Here is a 15,283-nt window from a genome sequence, read left to right as displayed (position 1 = left end):
ATGATTAACTATTTGCAAAAGAACACCCAGTGTAGTAAAGGAACAGGTGAACGGATCCTGCTGGCTGCAGCTCCTACTGGCCCCTGGAGCAGAGCTGAGCTGGGGCTACTCTTATCTAGTTTTATAGCCCATAATAAGGTCATCACACTTCTGCAGAAGTGCTGTTTCCTGGCACATGTTAAGTTAGTAAATTGATGATCCCAGTACAGCAGCCAATAGTTCATGTGTGGATGGTTTTAAGTAGCACATAATCCTTCTCAAATCGTCTATCTTCACCTCGCTCCATCCCTCAAGCCTCTCTCTCTCAATCCTCTCTCTCTGTATACAGGACCAATAACAGATGAAGCTAATGAGACAATATAATCAGACACATTGTTTTAATTTGTACAAAAATATCACATAGAAAAACTGAATTACAACATTTACATCATCAACCCAGTAAAGAACATGTACAAAATACTGGAAAAATACTGTGTAAACAAGTAGAAAAGCATCTGAAAAAATAAATAAAATACACATTAGAGGCTGCCGAAGCTGTAAACAAAACAATTAAACCGCGCTAGTCACACAGATACCAAGGCTGTTACATACTAACAAGGCATGGCATACTATCATCATTCTGACAGCAGGAACTATATAAGGAATCTCTGGTCCACCAATGTTTTGTTGGCCAGGTTTCTCCGCCCAATACCGTTACGGATTAATCGAAAGATCTAGAACAGAAAATAAATAGAATGTTATTTTTTACTGTTGTACAACTAACACAGACAAGTACAAGTACACACACAAACAATACTGACCATTTGCTGTGCGTATGTGAGTACGGCTGCCAGTATGAAGCTCTGTGCTCCCAGGTCAACCACACAGAAGAAGAGCGTGTCAAAGATCAACAGAGTGGCTTCGTTCCCATAGAACAGCACGTCACTGAACGAATGGGACTCATCTGTCAGAGATGAATAAAGACATATTTCAGAGGTCATACAGGTGCAGAGGCTTGTCCATACAGACCATACCGCTATATGAACCACTACTTTGGTAGGCCAGTTATCTGCAGCCCACACAGTGTGTGTACAAAATGCTTTGTGTCATGTGATATAGAGAGAGTATTACTGGTGTATCTGTCAAGTAGTGATATAGAGAGAGTATTACTGTTGTATCTGTCATGTGATATAGAGAGTATTACCATTGTAGAAGATGCTCTTGTCCATAGGCTCCATGAACTCCATCCCTATGACGCTCTCAAAAAACAGTTTGTCTCTCACAACGTATTCCATGTCCCGATGGGCCTACAGGGAACACAACAAAACATCAGGTGAGGGGGTGTATGTGTGTGCTAAAGTGATTATAACAGATCCCAAGAAGTGGGTCATGGTGTGTGTTTGTTCTGGTGTGTTTATATCTGACATGGTCTATGACAGATCCTAGGAAACGGTTCATGGTGTGGTAGGCTTTGGTGCTCTGGTCAAAGGGGTGTCCTGAGGCTGCGTCCACCAACCGCGATGGCCCAGTTCTCTGTTAGAGACAGACCGATGCAGAGGCTCGTTCAAGGCGATAAAACATAAGATAATATTCCGATAAACACATTGTATAGAACGGACAAAAATTATCTGTCATGTTGATTATAATGATATTAAACAACACACACACACACACGCACACGCACACACACACAGCCCCACCCTGCTGAGAGGCTCCAGGATGCGGTCGTACTGCTGGCGTAGTCGGCTGGTGATGGAGATCTGGAAGGTCTGAGTGTCTGTGTTGGGAAGGAGACCTCTCTGACCACACAGAGACTCCTACAGGGAGCGAGAGGGAGAAAGGGTTGAATAGCCTTTTATATCATAACAAAATACACACATCCCAATCCCATACCCACTCGCGCTCTCTGTGTGTACGTACGGCCTCTCTCTTGAGGTTGATGTTCATCTCCTCCATGTTGGTGTCAGCGTGGCCATGGACGGAGCGCCCGTGGATGTAGTAACCAAAACACCTGTGGGACAGCAGCAACACCGAGATCTAAGACAGAAGAAAAACTTTGTTTAAACGACTGACAGCATTACAACAGCAGCAGGAGCAGTTCATCATCAGCCCATTTCACTTTTACAAAATGTGCACGGCAGTTGAGACACACACAAAATGTACATGCTGCTGAGAGTGATACTCACGTTGCTGATGGAGCAAAGGTCCACAAACTGGCGGATCTTATCCTCAACAAAACGCTCATGGAACGCAGCGAAGAAAATTATCTGCAGAGAGAAAGTGAAACACACAGAGTGAGAAAGCCTGTCCAGAGACACACTGGTGACAGGTCCGACTTCTGCAGTTCATAGGGGTGTACCTACCTGCAGCAGTCCCATGCAGAGCCAGAGTGTGGCAGCCAGGCCGTAGCGCAGCGTCAGGCTGTAGGGTGGGAAGTAGGACTGAGGGGGGCGCTGGAGATCTGACCATGGGTCCCTCAGGGCCAGACTGGAGAAGCCAACCACCTAGATACACAGGGAGAGAGAAAGAGAGCGCGAGAGAGTCACAGAGAGAGCGAGAGAGATAGTGTTAAGAAAGTGATTTGAAATATAACAGGAGTGAGTGCTGCCATTTCTCTGAAGGGAAAGAACCAAAGAGAGAGGGAGAGGGAAGGAGGGTGTGTACCTCTAGTAGGAAGAGCACAGCCATGATCTGGAAGGTGGGGCTGATCTTGCGTATGGTCTGAATCTCATTCCACTCATTGGCCACAAAGTAGGTCCTCCAGATGCTGACAGGAGATGGGTCGCGCTTCGCCTCACCGTTGCCATCGCCTGACAACAACCCAAATTACTGCTCACTTCCATTTCAGAGAGACAGAGGGCTAAAACAACTTTCAGAGAAAAGGGAAAGCCAGATCACCAGCATAAAACAACAGGAAAAGGCGTTTCTTGACTACGTACCCTGGATGGTCTTGTTGGCTTTGCCGCGCGGTCTCTCCCAGTCTATGAAGAAGATATCCACTGACAACTGCTGGATCAGCTTATGGAGAAACTGCACAGTCTGGAGGAGAGGAAGACATTTTAGACCAGTGGTAATCAAACTTTTTCAGCAGGGACCCCTTTTCTTTCAGCAGGATTTCACGTGACTCACAAATCTAATGACCGATATTAACGAACGATATTGGCCTTTTGTTTTTACGATATATCGATATCGGCCGATAATTCCACCAATATTTTATAAATAGGATGAAAAAGGTAAATATGTTCCTTTTTCCCCCCAACTTTATTATTACGATTAGGAGGCTCAAACACAAGGTTACCACAGGAAAATGAGAATTCGCATTCTCAGCAAAATCTCTCACAGACCTCTCACAGTCCAAATGTGCATGTGCTTCAGGGAAGAGAACAGATCTGTGAAGTAGTACAGTGAAGGAGCGACTGCTCAGCTGCAGTGTTTTCCCTGTAAAATCCAAGGGTTATTATTTGACTGTGCGTGCATGTTTATATTAATATTGTGTTCCGAATGTTTGGTCAGAATCTGTGTGTGGGTTTGGGTGTGTGCATGTGGTGTTCAATCATGTGGTGTTCCTAGGTGTGGATTGATGAGGCCTTCAGATCTTCTCTTATGCCATTGGCACCTATGCCACCGCCTCGGGAAAAAATGTCAGGAAAATAGTTTCTTCTCCATAAGATTTGTTTCATGAAATTGTGAAATAATACATTATTAGGATTCTTGGCATCATAACGACGATAGTCAGAGGAGTTGGACTGCAAGTTTCAACAGATTCACCTATATTAACAACAGCCCTATTTTCCTGACAGTTTTCCCATAGGTGTGCCACAAAGCGCAGCTCGGGATCCTTAGTGTTGGCACACAAAACAGAAAAGTCTTTGAATTTTGGAACTAGATGTTCATACACTTGTTTGAGTACGTTGCAGCATGTCATCCCACCCACCAGGGGGGACAGCCTGCTCGAGCTCTTATTACCATCATCTATGTCTAAGTTGGCTTTACGTGGTTTGAACAACCAATTGATATATTTACACAACCTTAAAATCTGTAAATGGCCATTTTTACACCAACAAATAACATTCCATGTATTTTGATCTCTTATTAAAAGTAAGAGAACCAATAAACACATTTACTAAATAACATTAAATTTTTCAAATAATCTGTACTGTAATATTCCCCCCCAAAAAAGTATATAATAATTTCCCCATTTTCTTTTTAAATATATATATTTGTTAACGTGGTGACCCCACTGCAATTCCCCCGTGCCCACACTAGGGGTCACAGCCCCGACTTTGAATACCACGGTTTTAGACAAATAGAAACATACACATAACTCAAGCTATCAACAGGGTGGGAAGGCCTCACCTTGAGAGCGAAGGCACAGCCCACATACGCCATAAACCTCTCCTCCTGCGGACCTGGCAACGGTAGCAGCACTGACACAAAATGCTGGGCCTAGACACACACACACACACACAGCATCAAACACTGCAGAAGAGGGAAGGAAGGGAGGGGGAGAGGAAAAGAGGAGGGGAGGAGAAGAGAAAGACTTGCCTCCACCGTCTGAGTGTGCAGCCCAGGTGAAGAGAGGAGAGAAAAACTTAAATAAAATCATATAATCCGTATAAATAGGAGTAAAGACTAGAGACAGGTCAGAGGTAAAGCTGTACAAGAGGGTGAAAGGTCTGCGGGGTCTCCGTCTACCTTATAGAAGATGAGCCAGTACAGGCCTGTTCCCACGGTGATGATGAAGAAGACATTAGCCAGATCACCAGCATAAAACAACAGGAACTTCAATACGGTCTGAGAGCAAGAAAAACAGAGGGGTGGGAGATGGAGTAAAATAGAGAGGGAGAGGTGGAGAGAGAGAGAGAGAGAACGGCGAAGAGAGAGAGAGAGAGATAGAGGGAGAGAGAGAGGCGGAGAGAGAGAGAGAGAGGCGGAGAGAGAGAGAGAGATAGAGGGAGAGAGAGAGGCAGAGAGAGAGAGAGGCAGAGAGGTAGAGAGAGAGAGAGAGGCGGAGAGAGAGAGAGAGAGGCGGAGAGAGAGAGGCAGAGAGAGAGAGGCAGAGAGAGAGAGAGAGAGAGGCGGAGAGAGAGAGGCAGAGAGAGAGGGAGGCAGAGAGAGAGGGGGGCAGAGAGAGAGAGGCGGAGAGAGAGAGAGGCGGAGAGAGAGAGAGAGAGAGGCGGAGAGAGAGAGGCGGAGAGAGAGAGGCGGAGAGAGAGAGGCGGAGAGAGAGAGAGAGAGAGAGGCGGAGAGAGAGAGGCAGAGAGAGAGAGAGAGGCAGAGAGAGAGAGAGAGGCAGAGAGAGGCGGAGAGAGAGAGGGGCAGAGAGAGAGAGAGAGGCAGAGAGAGAGAGGCGGAGAGAGAGGTCAGGGAAAAGATATGACAAACATGCAATTGAATTCTACAACTAAATAAATGCATTTGGGGGTTTAAGGGTTAAAAGTCAATGGTTACAGGTCAAAGGTCAGGTACCTCCATGTCAATGAGAGGAGATCCAATCCTCCTCTTCCAGCTGGCGGTCTTCACCAGGGAATACAGAACAGAAACGCCACCCAACACACCTAGGGCGATCTACACACACACACACACACACACTAATCATTATGGTCTTCACTATGTGCCTCCTGTAGCTCAGTTGGTAGAGCATGGCGCTTGCAACACCAGGGTTGTGTGTTCGATTCCCATGGGGGGCCAGTATGAAAAAATGTACACACTCACTAACTGTAAGTCACTCTGGATAAGAGCGTCTGCTAAATGACTAAAATGTAAAACATGAAAATCACAACAGCATTACCCTTCTGGTTCTCTGCCCCCTGGTTACCATGGTTACTCACATCAGTCTTCATGTGAGCCTCAGTCTGGTCCATCTCATACTCCACAGCAAACGACACCTAGAACACACAGCAGTACAGTGGGATCAGGGATGTGTGTGTGTGATGTGATAGGTGTGTGTGATGTGTTTGTGTGTGTGTGTTACTCACAGAGACAGTCTGTGTGTTTGGGTCAGTGATGAGGACATCTGAGTAGGTCACAGAGAGGAGAGGAGGGAACACCTGCCCCTTCTGAGTCCCTGGCACCAGCTGGAACCTATGTCACAAACACATCATGTTTTCACACCCTGCTAACATTGATGAATGCCTGTAGTCCCACATGGATGTGTGTTTGTGTGTGCAACTCACCCAATCCTGATGCTGCTTGCGATGCGTATGACTTTTGGCAGAGAGCTGAGGCTCTTCTCTCTCCCACTCAGAGTGTCCACCAGTAACACACGCCTCGATAGGTACCAGTCGTTCAAGTTACCTACACACACACACACACATCAGTTATTCAAGATACTTGTTGAGGGAGAAAGGGTTTAAAACAAATGTACCCCCCCACTCACCCCGGTTGATGAACTTCCTGTTGTATTCTAGGTTGAGGTTGCGTGTGGGGAGGGGGAGCAGTCTCCTGTCCTCTCCTCGGCTCAGATCCACAAACACATCGTAGAATAAAGGCTCAGCATACACACTCAACAGGTCTGCTATGGAGAGAACACACTACACACACACACACACGTAACAGAATAGGCGCTGAGTGAGAATGCGAAACAACTCTGTCACCATGAGAGAACACTACAACATGTGTTAAAGAGATCGAGACAGGGCTTGACTTGGACAGGAGCTCACTGGAGCCGAGTACCGGCACTTCACATGTTCTACTGCTTGAGCTCCTGTTCCTCGTATAGAATATTAACTCAAAAGTATTGTGGAGCTCCTGCACCTAAAGATAAACAGTAGCGGCAACCAAAAGGAGTCCCGGAACCTATTTCAGTCCAAGTCAAGCACTGGATAGAGATAGACACTCACAGTCTCCTGGTAGGCAGTGCCAAAGGTGTAAGCTGCCTCCTGTCTCCTGGCAGTGTCTGGACAGAGCTGGAAGAGGAGACATTTGTCACTTTCCTCATGTCAAAACTAATAATGATAATGACTGATCTATGACTGAGCTGTATCATGAAACACTGGTGTCTCAACACTGGAACCAACAGTGTGATGGAAAGAGGACCACCTTTAGGTTAGACTCACACAGGGCTCTGCCCCCACCCTCCGGTCGTTACAAATATTACTACAGTAGACAGCTCAGCTTGAAGGTCAATATGAATGTGAGTGATTATGAGACTACAAAGTGTGGCAATGCAAGACTAGCCTTCACTAGGCAGACTCATGATGAACTTCCTGTTTTACCTGCAAGTTGTTTCCTCCCACTTTCTCCCATTGGAGGAAGTCTCCTCTGGCGTTGTAGACAGCAGCCACTAGATTGATGTCTGTATTCTGAGAAAGAGTGACAACACACATAGAATCTGAGTAATCATCATAGGTGTTGTGGTAATAGTGTTGGGTCAATGTGTGTGTGTCTGTGTGTTACTGACCCTGTTGCGTCCCTTGAAGCTGAATCCAGTGGGAAGTGGCTCTGTCTGCAGCACGCGGTTGGCCAGACCCGGCTGGTCCCCGTAGTAAAGCCATGGGAGATTGGCTCTCCTAAAGTCACAGGGGCAGGAATGGACAGTTCCATTGACTGATCTACTCCAGCTTTTACATCATTGGTTCAAAACATGGGTTAGAGACTCCAGAGCAAGAGTAGATCTTTGGAAGGTGTTTTAGGGGTTATAGGTTAGGGGTCAGAAAAGGGGTTAGAGATTACCAGTAGGATATGTCCTGTGTAGACCCCAGGGAAGCGGTAGCTCTGAAGATGGTGTTGTAGAGACCACAGGCATCATTGGCCACGCTGCCGAAGGAGTGCATGTTCATCACACACATGTTCCCCAGTGCCTGGCATGCTGTCAGGTTAGTATACACCTGTACAATGCACACATACCAACACGGTCAGGTTAGAGAACACACACCACACACTGACAAGCGCACATAGATCGTACAGGGACAGAAAGGTGAACAGGTATTTGAGAGGTTTTATAATTTACCAAGCAGGCAGCTGCTGAAGAGTAGAGGTTTGTGGAGAACCATGCCGACTGCACAGGAATGGACTACAGGGGGAACATACCACAGAGAGTTTTACTATACCTCCACAGTAACATAATTACAGCAGACTCACTGATGCTCTGGCCCCAGTTTTTCAAAAAAGTTACAGTATCCATCTGGATTTTGCCTATCGGATAGGATTAAAGCATAGAAATAGAATGAATACAATGGAAGTCCCCATTCAAGTCAATGATTAATCCGTTCTATTCATTCAATTTCTATGCATTTAATCCTATACGATAGGCAAAATCCAGATAGATAACATTTGCCAAACTGGGTCAAAACTGACTTACCAGCTCAGCATAGTTGACGTTTGGGTTCACGGCTGTTTGGAGGTTGTTGGGAGGGAAACACAAACCTCCAGCCTGTAAAGAAACACGACATATGATTCACGGATGCTCTAGACTTGTGTTTCATTTTAAACCCATACATGACACAAATGCGTAGTATAGAGGGTGGGCTCACCAGGATGTTGGAGCCACACATACAGGACTGAGAGGTGTTGATGAAGGAAGCCTGGCATCTCTGACACCTGACAGAGACAAGAGAGCAGAGTCAGACATAGACAGACAGACGGGCATTAAACAGTTCAAGCAGCATGAGTTTAGAGCAGAAACATCAGTTGTTCTGCAAGAAGACTTGGCTGTGTCTGGTACCTGTCTCCGTAGCTGTTGGGGGCTGAGAGGGCAGGTTCAGCTCCATTACACACCTCACACCTGGCCTCTTCCAGAGGGTTCCCCTTGACATCCCGCTCCACTACAGCACAACAACACAGCATTAGTATCACACAGCACCGCACCAGAAACACCATCACATCCCCTGTAGACGTGGCTCCTCTAGCTGCTGTCTCACCCAGTATACTCCCAGCTTTACTCACCCAGTATACTCCCAGACGGGCACTGACAGGTTCCCTGCTCAGTCAGACTGCCCGGACAGAGGATACACCCATAGCCATCCTCTGTTACTGCCTACAGGAGACGGGCAGAACAACACATGCAGTTCAGCACCAGTAGAGGCTGCTAAGGGGATAACGGCTCATAATAATGGCTGGAACGTAGCAAATGGAATGGCTTCAAACACATAGAAACCATGCGTTTGATGTATTTGATACCATTCCACTAATTCCGCTCCAGCCATTACCATGAGCCCGTCCTCCCCAATTAAGGTGCCACCAACCTCATGTGTTCAGCACACTTCCCAGGACAATCTGTATTGACTGAGACCTTTAAAAATGGTCGGTGAACGATAAGTAAATTGAAATAGCTGATATTGTAATGTATTATATGGTGTGATGTACTGTCTAGAAGTACAGAATCAGAACATACCCGTTTTTCTAGTGGACACTGCTGACAGGTGATGGAAGCTCCGTTGGTGGCAAGAACTCTGAACCCAGTCACACATTCACAAGACAGACCTGATGAAGGAGGAAAGGGTAATTGGTTAACACAAGAGATTATAACAGTGGACACAGCTGTAGGTTACGTTGTAAACCATCAGTGCACAATCAGCAAACAATATCTGCAGTAATCTTATTGACTGATGAACTAACGAACATAGTCTAAATGTAGGACAATGCAACAAATGCCAGGGCAAAATTGTCAGCTTTAGCTAGCAGGCCAGTTTACACTATATTAGCTGCATTATTATCCAATGTTAACTAGCTAGCTAGCCAGGTGGTTTACTGCAATACATTCCTCCCGTACGATTCGCTGTTGCTGTATTTAAGTACTATTTAGCAAAGATGGTTTAGCCTGTTCTATTATTACACGTAACGTTTTAAACAATACGGTTGACTCTACAACAAACCCGGACTGGCGTCGATTAGCGTACTGCTAATTAGCTAGCCAGTTACTCACAGTAACCAACAACAACACTAGTGATAAACGCACCCGTTGCACTCGTCCTCTGGTTCGGTCCGCATTTCACACAGGACAGACTGGAGATGTCGTAGAACTGTTCCACGCCGCAGTCTGCAGGACGCTGAAACGAAATCGTAAATTGCTGTGAGTGAAGTAGGTTTGATTTTATTGTTAGAAATAGTGCCAATCTGCAGATGTACACAAGTAGCGTCGCCATGGTGAGAAACTGACTTCCTGTTATTTTACCCACAACCCCTTCTGGCTTTTTGGGCGTGTGCTCGCGCCATTTTGACCGCGCCTCCCTCCCTCCCTATAAAACTGTGCGCATGCGGCAGATCATGCACAGAGTGTGGTCGGGCTCGAGAAGGCAACTTTTAGGTTGGTCAGCATCAAAGATAATTACGATATAAAGGTTAAAATACAAAGAAGCCAGAGTTTTTATGGTTAACATCTGGTGAGTAATTTGAGGAGTTGAGCTGTTTACATTTTTACTTGAAATATTCTTTAAAATGTCGTGGCACACTGTGCCTCCGGGCTAAGCCAACCAGGTGTTCTTCATAATAATCACCCATGTGCCAGCGTGCATCAGTTATCCTGTTGTTTACCAAACGTGTTCAATTTTAACAGAAATTCAGGAATTTGGAGAATATAAGCAATAATAATGTGCCCATTCAAATGTTTATCCTTTGTTGCTGTTCTTTGAATGTATTAAATAACTATATTTCTACTTCATGTTAAAGACTGTTTGTTTATCTGTTTCCAGATCTCTGGTTGCCAGGTAAAATAAGCAAAATATGACCATAGTACTTCGGTTGCAGGGTCTGAACATTGAGGCCGGGACTGAAGACATACGCAGATTATTTACCAACTTGTACATCCCAGAAGGTGGTGTATACATTATAGGAGGACACCTTGGTGAAGCGTTCATTGTGTTCACTACAAAGAGAGATGGCCAGCATGCAATGCGGCGCTCTGGAACTATTCTTCGAGGGTCTCAGGTGACCCTACATATTAGTAGCATCGCAGAACTGCAACGAAAAATGGAGTCCAAACTACAGAGGGAGAAGCTCCTTCCAGCGCTGTTACCTGAAAATAAGACTTTGCCGCCCCCGGAAGCGCTCTTGCCCGACCCTGTCACAGCCCTACTGATCGGCCTTGTTGCTGCTATCCAAGGACTGCAGTCTAATCAGCCAGGAGAGCACAACAATGCGGCAGCAGCACCTGGTCCTGTGCTCAGGGTCGATAGCACAGCTGTGCCTGTGGGTGAGGTAAGGAGACCAGAGGAGGCTTACAGGCCAAGGCCAGGCTACGTCAGGCTCTTTGGCCTGCCAAAGACTGTCACCAGGCAGGAGATCTGCCACTTCTTCAAAGGCCTGTTGGTCCAGGATGTGATAGCTAATGTGAAGCTGGGCATGAGCCATGGCTGCCTCGTAAAGTTTGGGCATGCCCAGGACGCATGTGACGCTCTGAGCTTCAACCACCAGCGACTGGGCCGCATCAGTGTGGAGGTCCGTGGGGCCTCTGAGGAATTGTGGCGCTATGCCATCCAGCAGTGTCAGAACCCTTCATATGACCCCTTGGAAAACCCCTTGTATAGCCCCACAACCCAGAAAGATAGAACCTCGTACAAATCCCAAGAAATACCCTCGTATACAATCCAGAGAGATGGACCCTCATTAGAATCAAAGGAAATGCAGCACCAAACCCAGGAAAGGGCAAGGCCCTCATACAGAACCCAAAGACAAAGCTTGTATGAGCCTGACAGAGAAACACCCATGACCTGGGCCAAGAGGCTCTCCGAGGACCGGTCGCTGTCACGGTCACCCAAGAGGCCCAGATCCTGTGAGTCCCTTTCGCCGAGCGTGGAGTACTGTATCATGGCGCAAAATCTATCCAAAACAATAACGAAGACTGAGATAAAAGAATTGTTTGGCTGTCCGAACATCGCCAACAGCAAAATATTACACTTACTGAATAAGGATAGCCAGAGGACAGATACAGCGTTTGTAGTATTCGACCAAACGGAAGACTACATTTATGCTTTGAACCTGAACGGCTGCCATGTTGGTTCCCAGGCCATAGATGTTTCCTCCGTCACCAAGGAGAAGATGCAAGCCATGTTGTCAACTGAAAGACACCATGGCAACCCCAAGACAACGCCAAAGGTGTCAGAGCGAAGCGAGGAGGAGAAACATCAGATTGAGAGACCCAGGGTGAGTCAGTTTCCCACAGGACAGACATGTGTTTACATACGAAACCTCCAATCAGATGTGACGAAAATGGAAATCAGAGATTTTTTCTGCGAGCTCCCTCTGGCTGAGCAGTTTATCTACATACTGCATGATCAAGAAGGCAACGGCATCGGTGAGGCCGTGGCTCAGTTTAAAACTGAGGATTTTGCTACACGGGCCCAGAAACAACATGGCAAGACATACATGGGGACCAGAGTGCTTCTCACCTGTATCAGCTTCCAGCAGATGGAGGACATATTGAAAAAGAATCCATGAGGAAAGACAACCTACTCATATTTACATTTTTGTCATTTAGTAGACGCACTTATCCAGAGCGACTTACAAGTGCATACATTTTCATACTTTTTCCCCCTACTACTTCCCCCGTGGGAATCGAACCCACAACCCTGGCGTTGCAACGGTCATGCTCTACCAACTGAGACATACTGGACAACTGTTGACCAAAGCCACATGGGGATCTGGTCAGAAGTAGTGGACTATATGAGGGATAGGGTGTCATCTGAGATAGGCCCTTAAACTCCAAAGATGGCACTTTAGGACTGAGCTTGTCACTGGAATGAGCATCTTTGAGTCGTAGTGGATTTGGGAAGTGTTACAACCCCATACCCTTCAGTCATCAACAGTTACATTTGGACAGCAAGTCTTCACTGGATATGCAGTCTGGATGTGAGTCAATATCCATTCACTGTTACTGAATGATTCCAACTTTAATTTCAAGACCTCCCATGGTACAGAGGCCCTTAATATGTACAGTGGGGAGAACAAGTATTTGATACACTGCCGATTTTGCAGGTTTTCCTACTTAAAAAGCATGTAGAGGTCTGTAATTTTTATCATAGGTACACTTCAACTGTGAGAGACGGAATCTAAAACAAAAATCCAGAAAATCACATTGTATGATTTGTAAGTAATTAATTTGCATTTTATTGCATTACATAAGTATTTGATACATCAGAAAAGCAGAACTTAATATTTGGTACAGAAACCTTTGTTTGCAATTACAGAGATCATACTTTTCCTGTAGGTCTTGACCAGGTTTTCACACACTGCAGCAGGGATTTTGGCCCACTCCTCCATACAGACCTTCTCCAGATCCTTCAGGTTTCGGGGCTGTCGCTGGGCAATACGGACTTTCAGCTCCCTCTATTGGGTTCAGGTCTGGAGACGGGCTAGGCCACTCCAGGACCTTGAGATGCTTCTTACGGAGCCACTGCTTAGTTGCCCTGGCTGTGTGTTTCAGGTCGTTGTCATGCTAGAAGACCCAGCCACGACCCATCTTATATAATATAATATATATAATATGCCATTTAGCAGACGCTTTTATCCAAAGTGACTTACAGTCATGCGTGCATACATTTTTTTTTGTGTATGGGTGGTCCCGGGGATCGAACCCACTACCTTGGCGTTATAAGCGCCGTGCTCTACCAGCTGAGCTACAGAGGACCACATCTTCAATGCTCTTACTGAGGGAAGGAGGTTGTTTGCCAAGATCTCGCGATATATGGCCCCATCCATCCTCCCCTCAATATGGTGCAGTCGTCCTGTCCCCTTTGCAGAAAAGCATCCCAAAAGAATGATGTTTCCACCTCCATGCTTCACGGTTGGGATGGTGTTCTTGGGGTTGTACTCATCCTTCTTCTTCCTCCAAACATGGCGAGTGGAGTTTAGACCAAAAAGCTCTATTTTTGTCTCATCAGACCACATGACCTTCTCCCATTCCTCCTCTGGATCATCCAGATGGTCATTGGCAAACTTCAGACGGGCCAGGACATGCGCTGGCTTGAGCAGGGGGACCTTGCGTGCGCTGCAGGATTTTAATCCATGACGGCGTAGTGTGTTACTAATGGTTTTCTTTGAGACTGTGGTCCCAGCTCTCTTCAGGTCATTGACCAGGTCCTGCCGTGTAGTTCTGGGCTGATTCCTCACCTTCCTTATGATCATTGATGCCCCACGAGGTGAGATATTGCATGGAGCCCCAGACCGAGGGTGATTGACCGTCATCTTTAACTTCTTCCATTTTCTAATAATTGTGCCAACAGTTGTTGCCTTCTCACCAAGCTGCTTGCCTATTGTCCTGTAGCCCATCCCAGCCTTGTGCAGGTCTACAGTTTTATCCCTGATGTCCTTACACAGCTCTCTGGTCTTGGCCATTGTGGAGAGGTTGGAGTCTGTTTGATTGAGTGTGTGGACAGGTGTCTTTTATACAGGTAACGAGTTCAAACAGGTGCAGTTAATACAGGTAATGAGTGGAGAACAGGAGGGCTTCTTAAAGAAAAACTAACAGGTCTGTGAGAGCTGGAATTCTTACTGGTTGGTAGGTGATCAAATACTTATGTCATGCAATAAAATTCTAATTAATTACTTTAAAATCATACAATGTGATTTTCTGGATTTTTGTTTTAGATTCCGTCTCTCACAGTTGAAGTGTACCTATGATAAAAATTACAGACCTCTACATGCTTTGTAAGTAGGAAAACCTGCAATATCGGCAGTGTATCAAATACTTGTTCTCCCCACTGTATATAATACCAATGGATGTATGCAGCAAATCATTCTACACCTGCAGGTTGACTAAATGCATTTCAAAGTGTGTGACAATGTTTGAAAACCAGCAACAGTATATTAGACTATCTACAGGACAGCATTTCATTTGTCTTCTGACATTCCTTATTGTTTATTTCTTTATTGGAATCATATTACACAGAAATGACTCTTTATGAAACATATTGTCAATATTTGTTTCACTAATTAAATGTTACCAAAACTACCTGATTTTGATTCAAACTCATTTTATTTATTATTAAACTGTTTTCAATTTCTAGTATGATAGTATGTCATTTCACTGCTTTTGATATGGTAGATTTAAGGTCATAACTTGAGCCAGCAACATTTCTCACACAGCTGGAGAAGCATAGACGGCACCCCTGAGAGCCAGTTAATTTTTTGTTACCTACTAACTCTGTTGGCTCAGATAAAATACTACTCCTGGAATCCCCTGGGTGATGCACAGTTCCAGTTTTACAGCAAAGGAACAAAAGCCACCATACAGTGCATTCAGAAAGTATTCTAAAATGGATTAAATACATTTCCCCCCTCATCAATCTACACACTATCCCTTAAAGACAAAGCGAATCGTTTTTTAGAAATGTTTGCAAATGTATTAAAAATAAACAGAAATACCTTA

General features: G+C 45.5%; 2 protein-coding genes across 2 annotated transcripts; one reads left to right on the top strand and one right to left on the bottom strand.

The window, feature by feature from the left end:
- Positions 1–361: 361 nt before the first annotated feature.
- On the bottom strand, positions 362–10,066 carry LOC311106554 (meckelin-like). Its single transcript, XM_084148934.1, has 28 exons — positions 9,878–10,066; positions 9,314–9,402; positions 8,866–8,956; positions 8,645–8,744; positions 8,454–8,520; positions 8,282–8,353; positions 7,931–7,993; positions 7,654–7,808; positions 7,382–7,490; positions 7,197–7,283; positions 6,822–6,887; positions 6,359–6,512; positions 6,156–6,276; positions 5,958–6,063; positions 5,811–5,867; positions 5,449–5,547; positions 4,675–4,773; positions 4,336–4,425; positions 2,919–3,018; positions 2,644–2,789; positions 2,343–2,483; positions 2,166–2,246; positions 1,900–2,016; positions 1,680–1,796; positions 1,405–1,512; positions 1,184–1,286; positions 801–943; positions 362–713 (listed from the first exon to the last, which is right to left on the bottom strand). Exons 1-28 carry the CDS (start codon positions 10,062–10,064, stop codon positions 633–635), a joined length of 2,949 nt encoding a protein of 982 aa, XP_084005060.1. The 5' UTR covers positions 10,065–10,066; the 3' UTR covers positions 362–632.
- Positions 10,067–10,215: 149 nt separating this feature from the next.
- Positions 10,216–12,354, top strand: LOC311107619 (RNA-binding protein 12B-like; the record flags this gene model as incomplete). The annotated part of the gene is made up of 2 exons (XM_084150141.1): positions 10,216–10,301; positions 10,611–12,354. The coding sequence occupies exon 2, from the start codon at positions 10,642–10,644 to the stop codon at positions 12,352–12,354; it is 1,713 nt and encodes a 570-aa protein (XP_084006267.1). The 5' UTR covers positions 10,216–10,301; positions 10,611–10,641.
- Positions 12,355–15,283: the final 2,929 nt, after the last annotated feature.

Source organism: Coregonus lavaretus (assembly GCF_964263955.1).
Source record: "Coregonus lavaretus genome assembly, chromosome: 3".
Taxonomy (NCBI): domain Eukaryota; kingdom Metazoa; phylum Chordata; class Actinopteri; order Salmoniformes; family Salmonidae; genus Coregonus; species Coregonus lavaretus.
The sequence above is the reverse complement of the archived record's forward strand: the minus strand, read 5'-3'. Positions and strand labels throughout refer to the sequence as shown.